At 41.1% G+C, this 20,171-nt stretch overlaps 1 protein-coding gene across 5 annotated transcripts in view; it reads right to left on the reverse strand.

Moving 5' to 3' along the window:
• PNPLA4 (patatin like phospholipase domain containing 4) overlaps positions 1-20,171 on the reverse strand; it is a 108,746-nt gene that overhangs the window by 38,458 nt on the left and 50,117 nt on the right. For 3 of the 5 annotated variants that reach the window (XM_060292972.2, XM_060292969.1, XM_060292968.1), the window contains one exon: positions 5,103-8,117. The exons of the other annotated variants lie outside the window; for them this stretch is intronic. In XM_060292972.2, coding sequence (XP_060148955.1) covers positions 7,866-8,117 — 252 coding nt within the window. In that variant the 3' untranslated portion in view covers positions 5,103-7,865. Of the gene's footprint in view, positions 1-5,102; positions 8,118-20,171 lie in introns of those variants that run through there. 5 annotated transcript variants of the gene reach the window in all.

The following is a 20,171-nucleotide window of genomic DNA, read 5'->3' on the forward strand; positions in this document are numbered from 1 at the left end:
TTTGCCTCTGTTTTAGCATCTGGTGTTGGTTACCATGCAGTTTGGTACAACGACCCAGGGCTCCAGAAGGAAAGCAAACGTCAAGGAGGTTATGCAGGGCCATTTTCCTCAGTATGCATTGCTCGTACCAACCTAGATGTCACAGAAGGAGATTCACAGGTAACATGCAATCTCCTCTTGTGAAATTTAAGAATTTTTTTAGGGGGGGAATGTACTTTTAGTTTCTCTGACTTTGGTAAGAAACTTTGCACGTAAGAAAAAGATGAAACTTACAGCGACTGAGTGGAACTATTTTACGGGCAGATCTATCTTCCTCCTGAAGTAGAGTTTGAACATGGCCCCTTCTTTTATATGTATGTAAGGATGCTTTCTCCCTGTGACAATTCTTGCTCCCTTTTGTCTTTGCATATATCTTTTAAAAACAAAGGCTTCAGAGTTTTGCAAGCTCACAAAAACCTCTTCCGTTACAAATCTTAAACTTAAATGAATTTTAAACCTTTTTTGGGCTCAATTCTTCTCCCATCCTCCTTATGTCAAGGTGACTTGAAGAGTGAGGTCTGTGTAGGTAATTAATTTCTGCAGTAGAGAAAAAGTTGATTGGCATTTTGGTCCCCAAATGTCCAGATGGCATTTTTGATTGAAAAATTGACAAAGGCACTGATAGGTATTTTAGGATGAAAGGAAAAGGAAGCCACGGCTGCCCTGGTTGGTGCTGCCCTTTGAAGGGGAGCCTGCATTTATTATTTTTCCAGGAAAGGAAATAAGTTTGTGGGGCTGCCATCCTTCCCCATGCTTGTCATCCTCATAACAACTTCAAACTAAGTCCTATATTCGTTTGACAGATGAATACATTTTGGTTCAGCAGATTAAGTGATTTACAAGCTAAGAGAGGATTCGAATTTGGGTTCGTCTTTCTATAAAGTCCGGGCTTTTGTGTCTGTCTTCTCTCTTATTTTCTGTCAGAGGATAAATACGATTAACTGGGCAACTCACTTCATTGCACGGTTTGCAGGGATTCTCAGACCGACCCCTTAAAGCTCCCGCTTCCTCTAGGAAAACTAGAGAGGATGGAGTTAAACAGATAAAAATAGCACAGTCATTTTAGAAGTCTAGATTTAAAACAGGAATAGATGCACAAGGGAAGATGGTGTTTGATTACGATACATAATGGATTCCTGAAACGCTTAAATGTAATTAAAGATATAAAAAGGATAGAGGGAAACGTACAACCATTATGAACGTACAGCACTGTAATGAGTTGATCTTTTGAGACATAGCACTAGCTGCAGCCTCTTGTCCGTTAAAAAAAAAAAAAAGAAAAAAGAGAGAAGGCAGCTTAGGAGGACAAAGACGATGTAACTGCAGAGCTGGGTGCAGGCGGTGTCGGTGGGGAAAGGGAAGGAGGTGAGGGAAGTAAATATAGTTGAGAGAGCCTTAAAGGAGACCCCCTGAATGACAGAAGCACTCTCTGGGGGTGCTAGGTAAATTTCACGACTTCACTGGCAATCTAACACAAACGAATACAAGTCAATGGCAGTCTATATCCTGGAGATTTTAGTATATTTAATTCTATTTTGCAGGGAGTCACGAGTCCAGAATGTATGTTTGGCAGTACCTTCAAGAAAGCAACGTTTCTCTTGATGTACCTGCTCTGATAATTTGCTCATCTGACTACAGAGATGCGCCTGCAACTGATAGGAGGGTCCAGTTATGCTGGATTAAAGATTCCTATGTAGTAGAGAGCCTGGAACCTTCCCAGAGTTTCTCCCACTTTCAGAAGTCACAAATTCAGATTGACAAGAGCATTTCTGAAAACTAGAGTCTTGGATTGTCTAGCTCCAGATAAATGATGGTGGTGGTCATTACTGTGAGATTTTGAAAGTCACATCTCTTGCTCCAGAACACACTTCATGAAAGGACACTGGACTATTATATACGGTAAGGAAAAAAAAAAATCTTAAAGGTATACTTTTCTTTTGAGAAAAAAAAATTGCAATTTTTAATCTTAAAAACACTACTGGCATTCCGAAGCAGTGACAAGGTCTTTTATGTATCTATCAGTGAGAGCAGATACGCATAAAAGGAAATTATACGTGCATTATAACTCTAGCGTGAGAGCAGGGTTTCTTAACCTCAGCACCACTGCCACTTGTGTCCGGATACTTCTTTGTGGAGGGCCCCCCTGTGCGTCGCAGGATGGGGAGCAGTACCCCTGACCTCCACCCGCTGGATGCAGTAGCAGCCCCACCCCACCCCCCTGCAGATGATACCCCCACAACGACCCAGACATTGTTGACTGTCCCATCGTGGGCAACGCTGCCCCAGGTGAGAACGAACCACTGTTTTGGAGAGATGACATTGTTTCTTTTGATTCTGCTCTTGGGCAGAGTTGTTTTCCTTTTCTCATATTTCTTATCATCCGAAAGCTTCCTACTCTCACTTCCCAGAAAATGTAAATTCCCTGAGAACAGGAAGCTTGTCCAACTTGCTTAGCGTACTCAGAGCTTATCAGCTTGAGTAAATACTTTGTGAATAAATGGATAGAAACAAAAGCAAAATCAATCTGCTCATGCTTTATCTGGGTGGATAAAACATGTGATTTCATTAACAATATGTTTAAACCTATGCGAGTTACTCAGCTTTCTATCAGATGGAATTTTATGGATTAATTTTACAAATAATAGAAATCTTTCACTTCTACCCAGTGTCCTGTCTCCGAATTGGGTTAGAAACTCATCTAATGACCGTTGTATGCAAGAGAAATAAGTAAGAAACGTAACAGATCCTGTGATTGCTTTGCAACTTATAATCTGGGGAAAACTACAGAATCGAGGCATACTGTCGATTGAAAGGGGAAAAGCAATGCCCACATTTAAACTGTTGTTAGGCTCTGCTTACTTTTCAGTGGGATGTTCTGGGGATTGAAATGACGTGTTCTAACACACGGGAAGACATCCGTGGTGAAGGAGCTCACAGGCTTCAAGAGGAAATGGAGGAATGAGGGCAGCTGCGGGACACGCTACCCAGGTAAGCCAGAGGGTCGAGGGTGGGAGCAAAATGAGGGCGCGACGGTTATTAAATCCAGCCTCCAAGGGTGTAGGGACGGGAGTGCTAACCTCGGTCGCAAGCTAGTCGTTGCAAAGCTCAAGGGCCAGGAGCAGAAGCCCCAGCAGCATCTGAGATCTAACGTGGTTATCCGTGAGATGGTGCAGTAAGGGCTGGCAGGTTTGGAAACAGCAGGCAGCTACTGCTGGGGGTTCCCAGCAGCAGAGAAACTCCCCATTGCTGGAGAGCAGGGGTGGGGCAGGAATTCAGCCTTCCTGGGTGCCAGGGCTCCAACCTGCATGCAGACATGGGGGCTCACAGTCCGGCTGCCTCAGAGGGCTGTGAGGGGCTCTCACGTAAGTGTGTTCTAAGACTCTCGGGTGTCTAGTTTGGGGGGTTCGTGCTTATTTTCTCTGAAGATCTCATCCAGTTGTAGTAGAGCCATGAAATAAGGAATGTCTTGGGCTGCAGTGGCCAGTAGGCACGTTGCAGCCCCTGCAGGCTGGGCCGTCTCCCTTCCAGCTCATTGTGGGCTCAGAGACACACGCACTCTCTGTTGCCTTTGGGGGCCCAAGGGTAACTTGGTACCGTCGTTCTGGAATGAGGGAGAATGGAAATAGAAGGGAATGGAGGGAGAAAGGAAGATAATGGGAGAACAGAATATACTCTGTAAACATAAAAATCTTAGATCGTTCATGGATTTTATGCTGAAGTTAAAAGTACAGATAACCCAGTTGCAAATCCAAAGTGTGTGCAGAGTCACTTCCTGTCATTGTTTTATGGATTCCACGACGTTCTGAGTGTAAAGAGCCCTCCCCGGAATTTTTCAGACAGAATTCCCCAGAACAGAAGCATGCTTCACCTGCATGGTGCCAATACTCCAGCTCCTGGAGCGGACAGGACGTGATGAGCCCTTACGGAATGCCACGTAATAAGAATGACTTCCACTCGCAATGTGATGGTAGCTTTCTACAAATGTAAGTTATGTCTTCTTTGACTATACATGTATTCAGCTGCACTTCGGGGACAACAATGCTTCCCAAAATATCCCCTCAAGACAGAACTTCCTGCCACCGTATTTCATGGCTGAACAACCCAAGTGGGAGTTTCCTCTTGCTGTATCTATTCAATTCTTACCCTTTCATTTCTCCTCCTTTAAAACCCTCTTCCTTGTCCCACGGCTTTCCTGAAACGGCTCTCTGGGGTCACTTGTGAACCTGCACTCCTCCTGGACTTCTTGGTCTCCGCCTGGCCTCCGAGGGTTCAGCTGCCTCTCTGTTCCCTCCTCGATGGGAACCGCATGAGCCTGAACGACTTTCCTGCTGCCTCTCTTATGGTAAAGCTGACATCGCTGAACTCCCCTGATCCTCGAAGCTGGGCTCTCTGCCTGTGCCCCGGGAGCGGCGGGCTCCTTCCGACAGCTCCAGCGGGAGTTAACAGAGCTACCTGACTCCTTGCCCTCCCGGTCTCCCTCTGTCCGCTCTTGGTTCCTCCCAAGGGCACTTCACTTGAATACACCCCTTGCACGTGAACCTGGTTCTGGGAGAAGGTGACACGCCCTGTCTCCTTATCCTTCATCTCTGCCCCTCCTGTCGCATCTTTGGGTCTGGTGCTCTCCTGGTGAGTGCGTCCCCCCCACTCCTTCAGAAATCTCACCCCTCCCACAGTTCTATCCATGGCAACACAGCCTAAATAGAGTCCTCAAATCTAACCTTTGTCCCCTAGCTCCCAACTGGGTTATTTTCAGCCGGATGCCAACAGTACCCACTTTGCATTTGTACAAAAGCAAACCTACCCCACCCAGACCCATTTCCCAAAGACGCATGGTTGTTGCTGTTTATCGTGTCCTCCTCTTTTCCTCTGCTCTGGCCCAAAGCAGCCTTCTGTGCGGTGCAGAGGTTGGAGTGGGGTTTGGCTGGTTCAGTTCTGATTTGCATCTACCTTAGGCTCGAACTTAGAGCCTCCAGGCCCCAAGGGTAGGGTGAAGGCGCCACTGAAACCCAAACCCAAATGAGTGGCCATAGCCCATCATCACTGGAGCCAAAGCAGCTTGAAAGCTCCAACACTCACCTGATTTCTCTGGGGTTTGGCTCTTCCCCAAAATGACTAGTCCGGCAATTCCACAGGGTCTTTTTTTTGTTTTAGTTTTTAGAAAAAAGTTTTATTTTGTAATGGAGTATACTTGATTTACAATGTTTTGTAATGATTTACAATGTTTTATACTTGATTGTACAATGATTTACAATGTTTTATACTTGCTTGTACAATGTTTACAGCAAAGTGATCTAGTTATACATATACATGTATCAATTGTTTTTCAGAATTTTTTCTCATATATAGGTTATTACAGAGTATTGAGTGGAGTTCCCTGTGCTACACAGTAAGTCCTTGTTGACTATTTTATATATAATAGTGTGTATTTGTTAATCCCAAACTGCTAATTTACCCCTCCCCACCTCTTCCCCTTTGGTAACCATAAGTATGTTTTCTATGTCTGTGAGTCTGTTTCTGTTTTGTAAATAAGTTCACTTGTATAATTTTTCTTAGATTCCACATGTAAGTGATATCATGAGATACTTGTGTTTCTCTGTCTGGCTTACATCACTTAGTATGATAATCTCAAGGTCCATCCATGTTCCTGCAAATGGCATTATTTCATTCTTTTTCATGGCTGGGTAGTATTCCATTGTGCATATATACCACATCTTCTTTATCCATCCCTCTGTGGATGCATCCATAGGGTCATTACAGCTCTTGCATGCTCCTAAGAAGCCTTTAAAAGGACATTCAGTGATATCTGTTCTCCACACCATTACTTAATTCAGACCCTCAAATCCTCTCACAGAATTATAATCATCTCTACAACTGGTTCCTTAAGTCTTGTTTTGTTCCCACTCGGTGACTTCAGACTTACCCTCCTGAAATATAACTGTGATGCCTTCCTCCTTCCACACTCAAGAATCATCGATGTCTTTCCACTGTTCAGGGAGCCATCACATGCTCCTCAGGCCGGCCAGGCCAGCACAAGTTTATTTCCAGAACATGCCCTAGTCTTATTTCCTGCAGTTCACCATCCTGTATTTAGAAGACGCTTCAGATAAACGAATTACACATTAGCATGGGCTCTGCTTCCAGATATCTTTGTACAACCTGTTCCTTCTGCGCAGAGAGGTCCTCTTGCTTCTTCTCCTTCCCTACTTCTTCACCAGCCAGGCTGGCCCACAAAACATTCCTACACACACACACACACACACACACACACACACACACTTCTCGCTGCTTTCTTTTCTCAAGACTTATCTTCTACATGCCAACTGGTATCCCAGGGTTCTTTGTAATATAGCCATCACCTCCTTGAATACTGGAGCTGTGTACCACCACTTGGGTACCTCTTCTCACCCTGCTACACGTGGCACAGTGCATACTGCACATGGAGTGACCCATCCTTCATTTGAAGCTACCCTTCTTTTGGAAAACTATTCTAGCCCATATGAATTAATCTATGTATGCCTTTAACAATGAGGAAAATGTCAATGCAGGTGAGTGTCACTCTTACCAGGGTTAATTAGGCATTAACCCCATTAACAGCCAAGAAAACCAGGTGCTTAAAAGTCCTGAGGAGGGGTATAAGGGGGCAAAAAAAAAAAAAGAAGCCTAAATACAAGTGGACTTTTAGAATAGAACTTGGGAAAGAAGATGCTGAAAGAAAGCAAATCCAGGTCTTTTAACTGTCTTTCTGTGTCTGTTAGGAGGGAGAACGCTCACATCCAAATAAGGGGGACCGAGGGACTTCCCTGGCGGTCCAGTGCTTAGGACTCCGTGCTTTCACTGCCGAGGGTGCAGGTTCAGTCCCTGGTCGGGGAACTAAAATCCCACAAGCCAAGTGGCCAAAAAAGAACCCCACAAATAAGGGGAACCGAGCATGTGTGTGTCAGCACAAAATTAGCATGGGCAGAGCTAAGGCTATCAGACAAATTGGAATTGCAGGCTGTGTCGGTTAAAAACAGTTTGCACTTGGTTGTTTGTCCATTTTAAGCGCTCACAGATTTCTTCTGGGACAGTAGTAGGAACCAGCAGACGAATCGTAATAACTGCAAGTCTTAAACTCAGAAAGACCAAGAACACCTGGCTCAAGGAAAAGACAGGAAAATTATGGCCCTCCTTTACCATAAAGGATGCAACTTCTAAGCATTAACTTGAAGCCCAAGGAAGACCAGATCTCATGAGCAAGAGGTGGAAAATGGTAATCAATGACAGAATTCCCCTTATTTCTATGTTAATAGCATTAACATGCCCTGCAGGCAGTAAGGTGGCTTGTTTTATTTTAATGAAAGATTGTAACCATCTGAGATGTCAGTGATTTACTTGTTACCTTGGTTCCTCAAACTGTTTTTCCCCACGGTCTTAAATTTTGCATCCAAAAAGTATTCCACATGCTTATATGTTGTACTTGGAGATGCACTGCGACCTCGGCATGGAATCGATGTATAGTGAATGAATGAATACTGGAATGTTCTATGAACATGTCATTTGCATTTCTTCCTCTTCAGATCCTACCTACACTTGGAATAAGATTTAAATTAGCAGAGAAACTGGACTTATTATCTTCTTGGGCATGGCACTGCTTTCCAGTTCTGTGAGTAACTTTACAGGGACCCTAAACAAATATCAAATTGTTAGGCTGATCATTTGTATAATGTTGACTGAGTAGTACTTAAACACATATTGACAGAGCCTATTTGTAAAAGTATGACATATATACATCGCCTTCCTTCTGAATGATAGAGATGTTTTAGTGTTATGTAGAATGCATAGCACACTTACTCTGAGATGAGCCAGCTCCAGGAGAAATATCTGTTTACACAGAAATTTAACATTCTTATCAAAAGGTTGTCTTCAGGGCTTCCCTGCTGGCACAGTGGTTGGGAGTCCACCTGCCGGTGCAGGGGACACGGGTTCGTGCCCCGGTCCAGGAGGATCCCGCATGCCGCAGAGCGGCTGGGCCCGTGAGCCATGGCCGCTGAGCCTGTGCTCCGCAACGGGAGAGGCCACAGCAGTGAGAGACCCACGTACTGCAAAAAATAAAAGGTTGTCTTCAGATTTTAGGCACCTTTTGGGAAACTGGCAAATTCTCTTTGTCATGTAACAAAGTATTCCTTCTGATCTCATGTTAGAAATATATCTAAAATTAGAAATATTCAAATATCACCTCATGCTTATGATTTTTGGTTATATATACACAATCTGAATCAATGTAGCAACTGTCCTCCAGTTGGATACCCTTTGGGTACAGAGAAATCCAATACGGTAAAATTTCACAAATCAGATTAATCATGTATGAGCACAATATTTGGCTCAAATACTTTGAGGACCAGGGGGTGTTAGTAATTAAGAGGACAGGAGACGTATGCTACAGCTCACACAAAGGAACTCATGTGAGGATCGGCATGAAGTCTGTGTCTCCAAACTGTAGGATGTCTTATGTATTCGAGGATGAATTAGCCTTGAAGAATCTTCTCACCTCCCAAGCACCCCGACCCCATTCCAACGTTAGAATCCGCCTTTGGAAAAACCGGAGCCAGCAGAGCAAGTTCCAAACGTAGCTGCCAAAGCTGGACACGTGCAAAATCATGGTCTTTGTGACGTCTTTCACGCAAAGAAGAGAACCAGAAGGAGGTGGGCCTCCTGTGTGTGGACTTGGCAGGGGGAGCGGGCAGGGAGTGAGCTGGCCTCTCTCTGAAGGCAGGGGAAGCTTCTGAGAGAGAAAGGGAATGAATGAGAGTCTGAACCCAGGGCCACGCCAAACGTCCTCTACGTGGGGATCCCCTTGGAGAAAAGTTCTCTGAGACAGATGTGAAAGGAGGAGTAAGAAAGAGGTAGTGCGAGTCTGTCCCCGGCAGGCATCCCTTTTAAACCACGGAGCAGAGGTTTTGTTCTTGATGGAAATAGGAAAAGGAATAATGGGAATAATGGAATAAAGCAATAATGCCCCATCTCCCCCACCAGGCCCAAGAAGCAAAGAAACACATTACTAAGGAATTCCAAAAGAACACATGGTGTTCTTACTGCGTGAGTTTCTGAATATGGACAAAATGGATCCACAAACCCAAGAGAAGATTAATATGTTCTGTCTATTAAAACAAGGCGCATGTCCCATTTACTATGGTCTACATGATCACCAAAATTTGAAAAGATTGATACTATCCTTTGTTAGTAAAGGTGGGGAGCAAAATGCTCTCAGAAGCTGTTTAGAGAGTGTGTCTTCCTACCGCCTGCTTTGAAGGGGAATTTGCCTAGAACTTTTCAGAGCTTCAATTATGTATTCCCTTCGAGCCAGCACTTCTTCCCGTAGTGGTTTCTCCAATGGAAATAATTGCAGCATGCAGTGATAGATGCATAAAGACTGAAGAGACTCCAAGGCACCACGAGTAGGAGATGATCGTGTCAGTGTTCGGGTATGCAGACAACGGCAACTTAAAACTAACAAGTTAATTCAAAAGAATTATTTCTTTAACAACAACAAAAAGAACCCAATCAAAAAATGGGCGGAAGACCTAAATAGACATTTCTCCAGAGAAGACATACAGATGGCCAAGAGGCACATGAAAAGATGCTGAACATCGCTAATTATTAGAGAAATGCAAATCAAAACAAACTACGACGAGGTTATCACCTCACACCGGTCACAATGGCCATTATCAAAAAGTCTACAAATAACAAATGCTGGGAGGGTGTGCAGAAAAGGGAACCCTCCTGCACTGTTGGTGCAGCCACTATGGAGAACAGTATGGAGGTTCCTCAAAAAAACTAAAAATAGAACTCCCATATAATCCAGCAATCTCACTCCTGGCCATATATCCAGACAATACTCTAATTCAAAAAGATAAATGCACCCCTATGTTCATAGCAGCCGTATTCACAATAGCCAGGACATGGAAGCAACCTAAATGTCCATCAATGGATCCATGGATAAAGAAGATGTGGTACATATATGCAATGGAATATTACTCAGCTATAAAAAAGAATGAATTAATGCCATTTGCATCAACATGGATGGACCTAGGGATTATCATAGTAAGCGAACTAAGTCAGAAAGAAACAAATACCATATGATGTTACTTACTTATATGTGGAATCCAAAATATGACACAAATGAACTTATCTACAAAACAGAAACAGACTCACAGACATAGAGAACAGACTTGTGGTTGTCAAGGGGGAGGGAGGGCAGGGAAGGACTGGGAGTGTGGGATTAGCAGGTGCAAGCCAGTATATATAGAATGGACAAACAACAACAAGATCCTACTGTATAGAACAGGGAACTATATTCAGTATCCTGTAATAAACCATAATGGAAAAGAATATGAAAAAGAATGTATGTATATAACTGAATCACTAGGCTGTACAGCAAAAAATTAACACGTTGTAAACTAAGTATAAAACTTAAGAAAAGATTTCTTTGAAAGGATACTGAACAGGGAAAAAAATTAAAGTTGCAGGAGAATATACATTCTATAGAAAGTATGAACCAAATCTATTTTTGTGCTAAAAAAATAAAGATGTACTTTTGTGTCCATGTTTCTGCACTCAAAGAAACAATCATATGCCTAACAGATAATAATGAATATTCCTAATATATGGATATTGGGGATGACTTGAAGACTTTGTTTTTTAATGTACATACACTTTTTTCCCAATGTGCCTATACCATTCTGAATGAAAACAGGCATATTTTCAAGTAAGGATTTCTGTCAGATGTGAACATTCTAAACCCCTTAGAATCCTTTTGTAGAAGGCAGCTATCCACTGCAAAGCTTGTAGCTTGAGAGCCTCAAAGCTTTTCCTGTTTTTTTTTTTTTTCTTTTACTAAGTCTTCTGACTTGTGTGAAGGAAGTAAACTCACCTGAAACTAACATGTGTCACATGTTGTCAGGCTCAGAAACTTCTCTATCTTCAAAATAACCCTGAGGGGGGAAATACTTCAGCCCACGTGATAACAGTTTGGAAATGCTTTGCATGTAGAAGGGGGATGTAAAAATAAGTGACATTTACCTCTGCAAAATTTTAGGACTACAATATTTTTGTGAATATTGTTGCAGATTATCTGGTGTTATAAGAGGTAAAAAGATAAGGAAAATGTACAGAACGTGAACAGAACTTTAAGAGTATTCATCAAGAGTATGAAGACACATCGTTTATAAAAACACCACCATGGTCAAAAGACATTAGCCAGTACAAAACTAAGGGTACTACAGGTGTCAATACCTATGTGTAGTAATTCAGTACCTTGCATTATTCTATAGCCATCGATTCTGCTTTGTATCATTCTGTATTCATCGATTTTCTACATTTTCATAAGCCATAAATAAAAATTTGTTTCCCTTTTTCATGCCTGTTCTCCCAAAAACAACCTTCTACTGATGGTCGTAGATTATTCAGGAAGAACAAGAAAAATAATGGGAACTAAAATAAGTAGGTAAGGAGTATTTTTCTCTATCCTAAACATTCCATCTGTGTAACTATATTTATGGTATGTAAAACACCTGTTTTTATTTCCAAGGGACCAGTCTGGTTCTAAAGTCGCAGCTGGTGATAGTCTGTGAGGGTGTTCAGATACTATTTCTCGAGCTACGCAGATGGCAATGAAAAGCAACTTCATAATTTATTTCTTACCACCATCCAAGAATTTGGACAGACTCCTGGGGACAGAACTGGCAGTACTTCAGCTTAAACGGTGCATGACATGTGTTCCGTACGTATGCATCAGGGATAAGCGTAAGCATGCACCAGTCTAAGGGACCAAACACCAAGGATGATAATCTCATCATAATAATGGTCAGTAATCACAGAAGTCAATACCCAGGACTAAACTGCAGATGGGCGAGAACAGTAATTTCGAAGAGCACCACTGACCTAAACTTTCCGACATAAATGGGCTTCACTAGGTCCCCCTCAGAACGAGCAATGGCAAAGAAGGCTTACTCCAGTTTGTATAACGAAGGGAAAGTGGTACTAAATTAAGGTGTTAATGAATTGTACTAAAAAGCTGAGATGTCCAGATCGAGTGACAGCTCGGGATAAAAGCTGGGGTTACCAGAAAACAAAACTGTCCAACTATTGGGAACAGTGATTTGGACAGTTCCTTATATAAAGGACAATAGTGACCTCTAAAAGGAGGGCCTCTCTTGTGGAGTCAGCAAGTCAGGTAAAATCACCTTGGAAGACGCAGACAATCCTCGTGACCTACACCAGGAATAAACTGGTTGATAAATCAAATCTTCCAACTGTGGGCAGCTAGAATGCTCATCTTTAGGGTGTGTACAATTACTGAAACACTGGACACGTGTACAGTTGGTGAAATTGATGAAAACGAGAGAAGACCCTAAAACAGAGTACGAGGGAATAAGAATATAAAAGTAAAGAAACACCCTTAAATTTATTAGCACTTCTGACCTGATTAGCCTAAGTGAACCAATCCAATTTTCAACAAGTTTAATAGTATGTGTGTATTGTGTCTGCTTCATACAGCGCTTAAAGCATTTGAGAAAATCAGATACAGCAGACTGTGGTTTGAATTAAACAGAGAAAAATTCATTAGGTGTGCAATCGATGTTTAAATGCCGATAGAAATCTAATCTGTTTAATTAATAAGCTTTTGCTTTATTGATTATATAAATAAAATATGGATATTTAGAAGAACGCTATAGAGGTAAATTAGGTATCAAAGTAAAAACAGTGGTCTATCACAATTAAAAAGGACAGACGCATCAATATCTCACATTGTTTATAGCTAGTAGAAATGGATAAGATTAAAACTAAACTCTGGAAATACATGTTGGTAAAGGACAGATTAAACTAAGGATACAATGTCCTCTGGAATATGGTCAGTAATATCCTGTAAATGCAGACGATATCATCACTAATTGAAAATATGTGATCTAAAAATATTTCTATTAGGTAACAGGACACAAACAAGATTTCTCCATGAAAGTATTTGTTGGTTATTAATAGAATTAATTCGTAACAGAAATGTTCACCGTCGAAAGGAAAGTAGGTGGTATAATTCAGCATTTGAAAGAATAAGACGAAAAAACGAAAAGTCAAAGGACAATAAGTAAAATTGAAGACTATATATGCTTAATCCTACATCTGCATGGGAGGTGGGTGCAACTTGAAAAAGAAAAACATAACTGAGGGTTTCAAAGCCATGGTGGAGATAAAGGTAAGTTTAAGCTGTGTCAGAGACCACCAAATTGAGGCATATTCAATAGGCAGTTGGATAAATGGGGCTAGGGGTCATATAATGGCAAGTCTGGACCAGAGCTAGAGCTTGGGTGTCGTCAACTGATCACATCTGTAGATCCACTAACCCACTAAGAGTGAGTGGGAAAGGCTAAGATGATCTGAGATGCCCCAACGTTAAGAGGTTGTGTTGAAGGGGGAAAAAAAGCTAACACAGGATGCTAAGAACATCATCTAGGGACATAGAAGGAAAACCATGGGAGAGCATGCATGTTTGGGGAGAGCATGTGGAATACTGCCAGGACATCAAGCAAGATCAGCAATGAAAATGCCCCTGGGTTTGTCCCCTTACACCTTTCCACTTGGCAGGAGACTAGGATGGAAGAGGGTTTATGGAAAGTAAGCAATGGAGGTGGGACGAGTCTGACTCTGAATAGGAGTGCAGAGAAATGGTGGTGCCTCAAAGGCGAGTGGGGCCCTGGAGAACTTTTTTTCACTTGTCATGTGAGAGATACTGAAGCCTGGTGGTGATGGAAAGTATGAAAGAGATGGGGAGATGTTGATGATGCAGGAGAGAGTAGGTGAATGGTAGAAAGAGCTCCCTGAAAGGGTAAGAGGTGTGGGGCGACAAACTAAATGCACAAATTTTGCTTTATGAGGCGGGGAGAGACATTCTCTCCATTTTAGTAAGAGGGAAGGAAAGGAAAATAGGAGTGAGTACAGGAAGATTTAATAGATTGACTACGAGAAGGGGATGGAGTTCCCATCAGATGCATTTTATTTCCTCATGGTGTGGAAGGTGAGGATACAGGCTGATTCTGAGAAGGACTGGGGGAAACATGATATCTAAGCAGATGAAGAAAGGAACAAAACTGTTATGACAGTGGAGTAGCAGAAGAGTGAATTCACTAGGAAACATTCTGAAACATTAAAACTAATTTAAGGGCTTCCCTGGTGGTGCAGTGGTTAAGAACCCGCCTGCCAATGCGGCGGACACACGTTCGAGCCCTGGTCCGGGAAGATCCCACACGCCACGTAACAACTAAGCCCGTGAGCCACAACTACTGAGCCTGCGTTCTAGAGCCCGTGAGCCAAAACTACTGAAGCCAGCGTGCCTAGAGGCCATGCTCCGCAACAAGAGAAGCCACTGCAATGAGAAGCCCGCACACCGCGACAAAGAGTAACCCCCACTCATGGCAACTAGGGAAAGCCTGGGCACAGCAACGAAGACCCAACACAGCCATAAATAAATAAATAAATTTTAAAAAATTAATTTAAAATCAGAAAAATCAGTTTAAAATTTAAATTCAGTTTACAATCAGAAAACTGATTTTTGCAAAATTTGGGTACAATAAAAATATAACACAAACTATTTTGTAAAGTCTTAAACTTTAAATTATTAAGTAAACTGCTAACGTGATTCTACCGTTGATGGTAGAAAGATGAATACTGTCATTACTAATCATTAAGATAAGTTACTGCAGAAACATCCTATCACCTATTAATACACGTTTTCCTCAAATGGTCATGGAATTTGGATGTTCATTTTCTATTAATCTCAAAGGTAAAGCAGTTTTCTCTAATGAGTTTAGAATCTGGCTCACCAACACTACAGTTCTATGTACAGAATGTTTTATGGACTTTCACATGAGAAAGAATACATCCTGCGGTTGTGGTATTGCCATCTTTCTCTCCCAGACCCACACCTCATTTCTCCCAATCAGTTATTCCATCCATCTGTATCCAGGGCAGCTCTGGCACCAGAGTGCTTTCTTACCATCCTAGCATCCTTCACATCATGACCTGCCACTCTCCTATCTCCAATTCCCCACCATCAGAGTCCAACACCCTGTTCACTCTGTCTTTTCTACCCAACCAATCTGTTCTAGTCCACGTCTCCCTGCCTGAGATCTTGATTCTCTAAAGGAGCTCCTTCTCAGTCTTGCACCAGTGCCTTCGACTCAGCCTGTTCCAACTTTCACCAAAAACTTGCTCAATAAATGGACACTCTTGGTGTTCTCTTCCTTTCCTCCATCCACAGGATCTTCCTCATGTGCTGACAAAAATGCCAGACACTTCTTTCCCAATTTCCTTACTGACCCCGACCAAAAATAATATCTATCCACACATCTAACTTTCAAGTTTACTCTCCTCTCTCCATCTCTTTAATAACAAACACCTTGGAAAAATCAGTCTATAATATATAGCAACACAGTATAACCCGCCATTTACTACCCTCACAGAACAATTTCTTATTCCAATCACTGTGGAATGCACCATCTAAGAAGCATTTCTCAAAACTCAATGAATCTCTTGGGAATGTAGTTAAAATGCAGACTCTGTTGTGAGGTTGAGGATGAACCTTGAGATTCTACATTTCTAACAAGTTGCTAAGCAACGCCCAGGACCACAGTTTGAAATGCAGGAGCCTAAAGCATCATTACTCAAAGACATATTGGGTTTTTTCCCACAAGCTGTCATTTCACAATGAAGACTAGAACTTTGTTTTCATATTTTCATCTCTTTTCACTCTTCAACTCATTGCTGTTATTTTCCAGAGCCCATCCCTCCAACAAAACAGGCTCTCACCACTAGTCTGTCTCTATGATGTCACATCCGGTGGCTTTCCCATCTGTATTTTAAATGACCTTCTCTGTTGAATTCAACACAGTTGACTACTCACTTGATGAAAATGTACAACTCTGGCTTCCCTGGAGGAAGAGGTTCTTTTAAAAGTATTACTGAGCAAACATCAATTTTATTCTTTATAAAAAGCCAGTAATGAAAATATTTCAGTATTTACCTCTTTCCATAGTGTTTGAGCCTCATGCCAAAAAGATGAACATGGCCTCAAAGCCTGAAGTGTCAGAATATCCAGCCCCAAGCCCACAGGACATCAGAGATGGCATGTGACCCAATCACGCCCAAGCAGAATTGCCTCTTGGAATTTTCTATTAAGTCTATTAAAAACAATATTCTCCTTATGTCCTGTGTCCACTAATATGGTAAAATACAAGTTTTCCTCAGAGAGCAGCCACTTTTCTCACCTTCTGGGAAGAACCGGTACTAAAGATAGTGAATACCTAGTGACTTCACCTGGGCAGTTGTGTGTTCCAGATAGAGCCTGGTCTGTGTGCCAAATGTTCCAGTGATTCCTCCTTCTTTCTTTTAACCCTCTTTGGCTGAAGGTCATTGGAACTGGGGTTCCCTCATGTGCAACAAAAAGTTTTGATAATTAATTGTCCTAAAAATTATCTCTTTATTTGGCTTCCCTTAAATAAGAAACATCCCTAATGCTTCCTTAGAAAATCAGACAAAAGACACTAAGAAATCACTTATCTTTTTTTGCTAATTGTTTGGATTTGTTTTTCTGTTTGTTTGTTTGTGTTTTGGCTGTGCCACTCGGCTTTTGGGATCTTAGTTCCCTGACCAGGATATCATATCACAGCTGATGGCAGTGAAAGTGTCAAGTCCTAACCACTTGACTGCCAGGGAATTTCCTATATTTGTTTTTGTAGTTCTTTTTTCTTCTTTTCTTCTTTCGTCCTCTTTAATCAAAACTTGTAAGCAAAAGCAGTTCTAAGAGGAAAGTTTATAGCAATACAAGGTTACCTCAGGAAACAAGCAAAATCTCAAACAACCTAACCCTACACCTAAAGCAACTAGAGAAAGAAGAACAAACAAAACCCAAAGTTAGTAGAAAGAAAGAAATCATAAGATCAGAGCAAAAATAAATGAAATAGAGACTAAGAAAACAATAGAAAAAAATCAATGAAAGTAAAGGCTGGTTCTTTGAAAAGATAAACAAAATTGATAAACCTTTAGCCAGACTCATCAGGAAAAAAAGGGAGAGGGCCCAAATCAATAAAATTAGGAGTGAAAAAGGAGAAGTTACAACTGACACCACAGAAATACAAAGGACCATAAGAAACTACTACAAGCAACTAACTGTATGCCACTAAAATGGACAACCTAGAAGCAATGGACAAATTCTGAGAAAGGTACAATCTTCAAAAAAAAAAAAGCAGGAAGAAATGAAAAATATGAACAGACCAATTACAAGAACTGAAATTGAATCTGTGATTTAAATACTCCCAGCAAACAAAAGTCCAGGACCAGATGGCTTCATAGGAGAGTTCTATCAAACATTTATAGAAGAGTTAACACTCATCCTTCTCAAACTCTTCCAAAAAATTGCAGAAGAAGGAATATTTCCAAACTCATTCTATGAGGCCACCATCACCCTGATACCAAAACCAGATAAAGATATCACAAAGAAGAAAATTACAGGCCAACATCACTTATGAACATAGAGGCAAAAATCCTCAACAAAAAACTAGCAAACTGAATCCAACAGTACATTAAAAGGATTTCACACCCTGATCAAGTGGGATTTATCCCAGGGATGCAAGGATTTTTCAATATTGCAAATCAGTGTGATACACCACATTAACAAATTGAAAAATAAAAGCCATGTGATTCTCTCAATAGAAGCAGAAAAAGCTTTTAATAAAATTCAACATGCATTTCTGATAAAAATTCTCCAGAAAGTTGGCATAGAGGGAAACTACCTCAACATAATAAAAGCCATATATGACAAACCCACAGCTAACATCATACTCAACAGTAAAAAGCTGAAATCATTTCCTCTAAGATCAGGAATGAGACAAGGTTGTCCACTCTTGCCACTTTTATTCAACATAATTTTAGAAGTCCTAGCCATGGCAATCAGAGAAGAAAAAGAAATAAAAGGAATCCAATTTGGAAAAGAAGTAAAACTGTCACTGTTTGCAGAGGACACGATACTATACAAGGAAAATCCTAAAGACACTACCAGGAAACTACTAGAGCTCATCAATGAATTTGGTAAAGTTGCAGGATAAAAAATTCATACACAAAAATCTATTGCATCGCTATACCCTAACAATGAAAAATCAGAAAGAGAAATTAAGGAAACATTCCTATTTACCACTGCATCAGAAAGAAAATACGTAGGAATAAACTTACCTAAGGAGGCAAAAGACCTGTACTCTGAAAACTATGTGATGCTGATGAAAGAAACTGAAGATGACATAGATGGAAAGATATACCATGTTCTTGGATTGGAACATTCAAATTGTCAAAATGAATATACTACCCAAGGCAATCTACAGATTCAATGAAATGCCTATCAAATTACCAATGGCATTTTCCACAGAACTAGAACAAAACATTTGTAAATTTGTGTGGAAACACAAAAGGCCCCAAAGAGCCAAAGCCGTCTTGAGAAAGAAGAACAGAGCTGGCAGAATCAGGCTCCCTGACTTCAGAGTATACTACAAAGCTACAGCCACCAAAGCAGTATGGTACTGGCACAAAAACTGACATATAGATCAATGGAACAGGATAGAAAGCCCGGAAATAAACCCACATACCTATGGTCAATTAATCTACAACACAGGAGGCAAAAATATACAGTGGAGAAAAGACAGTCTCTTCAATACATGGTGCTGGACAGCTACATGGAAAAGAATGAAATCAGAACATTCTCTAATACCATACACAAAAAATAAACTTAAAATGAATTAAAGACATAAATATAAGACCATATACTATAAAACTCCTAGAGGAAAAAATAGGCAGAACACTCTTTGACATAAATTGCAGCAATATCTTTTTGGGTCCATCTCCTAGAGTAAAAATAAACAAAAGGGACCTAATTAAAGTTAAAAGCTTTTGCACAGCAAACCATAAACAAAACACAAAAACCACCTACAGAATAGGAAGAAAATATTTACAAATGATGCGACCAAGGGTTTAATTTCCAAAATATACAAACAGTGCATATAACTCAATATCAGAAAAAGAAACAACCCAATAAAAAAATTGACAGAAGACCTAAATAGACATTTCTCCAAAGAAGACATACAGATGGCCAGTAGGCATGTGAAAAGATGTTCAACATCGCTATTTATTAGAAAAATGCAAATCAAAACTACAATGAGATATCACCTCACACCAGTCAGAATGGCCATTATCAAAAAGTCTACAAATAAATGCTGGAGAGGGTGTGGAGAAAAAGGAACCCTCCTACAATGGTGGTGGGAATGTAAAAAGTGGTACAGCCACTATGGAGAATAGTTATGAAGTTTCCTTAAAAAACTAAAAATAGAGCTACCATATGATCCTGCAGTCTTATTCCTGGGCATATATCCGGAGAAAACCATAATTCAAAAAGATACATGGGGCTTCCCTGGTGGTGCAGTGGTTGAGAATCTGCCTGCCAATGCAGGGGACACAGGTTCGAGCCCTGGTGTGGGAAGATACCACATGCCGCAGAGCATCTGGGCCCATGAGCCACAGCTACTGAGCCTGCGAGTCTGGAGCCTGTGCTCCGCAACAAGAGAGGCCGCGATAGTGAGAGGCCTGCGCACCGCGATGAGTGGCCCCCGCTCGCCGCAACTAGAGAAAGTCCTCGCACAGAAACGAAGACCCAACACAGCCAAAAAAAAAAAAAAAGATACATGCACTCCAGTGTTCACTGCAGCACTATTTACAATAGCCAAGACATGGAAACAACCTAAATGTCCATCAACAGATAAATGGATAAAGAAGATGTGGTAATATATGTACAATGGAATCTTACACAACCATAAAAAAGAATAAAATAATGCCATTTGCAGCAACATGGATGGACCTAGAGATTATTATACTAAGTGAAGTAAGGCAGACATAGACAAGTATCACATGATTATCACTTATATGTGGAATCTAAAAAAAAAATGATACAAATGAACTTACATACAAAACAGAAATAGACCCACAGACATAGAAAACAAACTTATGGTTACCAAAGGGGAAGCGGGAGGGAGGGATAGATCAGGAGGTTGGTATTAACAGATACA

Source organism: Globicephala melas, chromosome X (assembly GCF_963455315.2).
Source record: "Globicephala melas chromosome X, mGloMel1.2, whole genome shotgun sequence".
Taxonomy (NCBI): Eukaryota; Metazoa; Chordata; class Mammalia; order Artiodactyla; family Delphinidae; genus Globicephala; species Globicephala melas.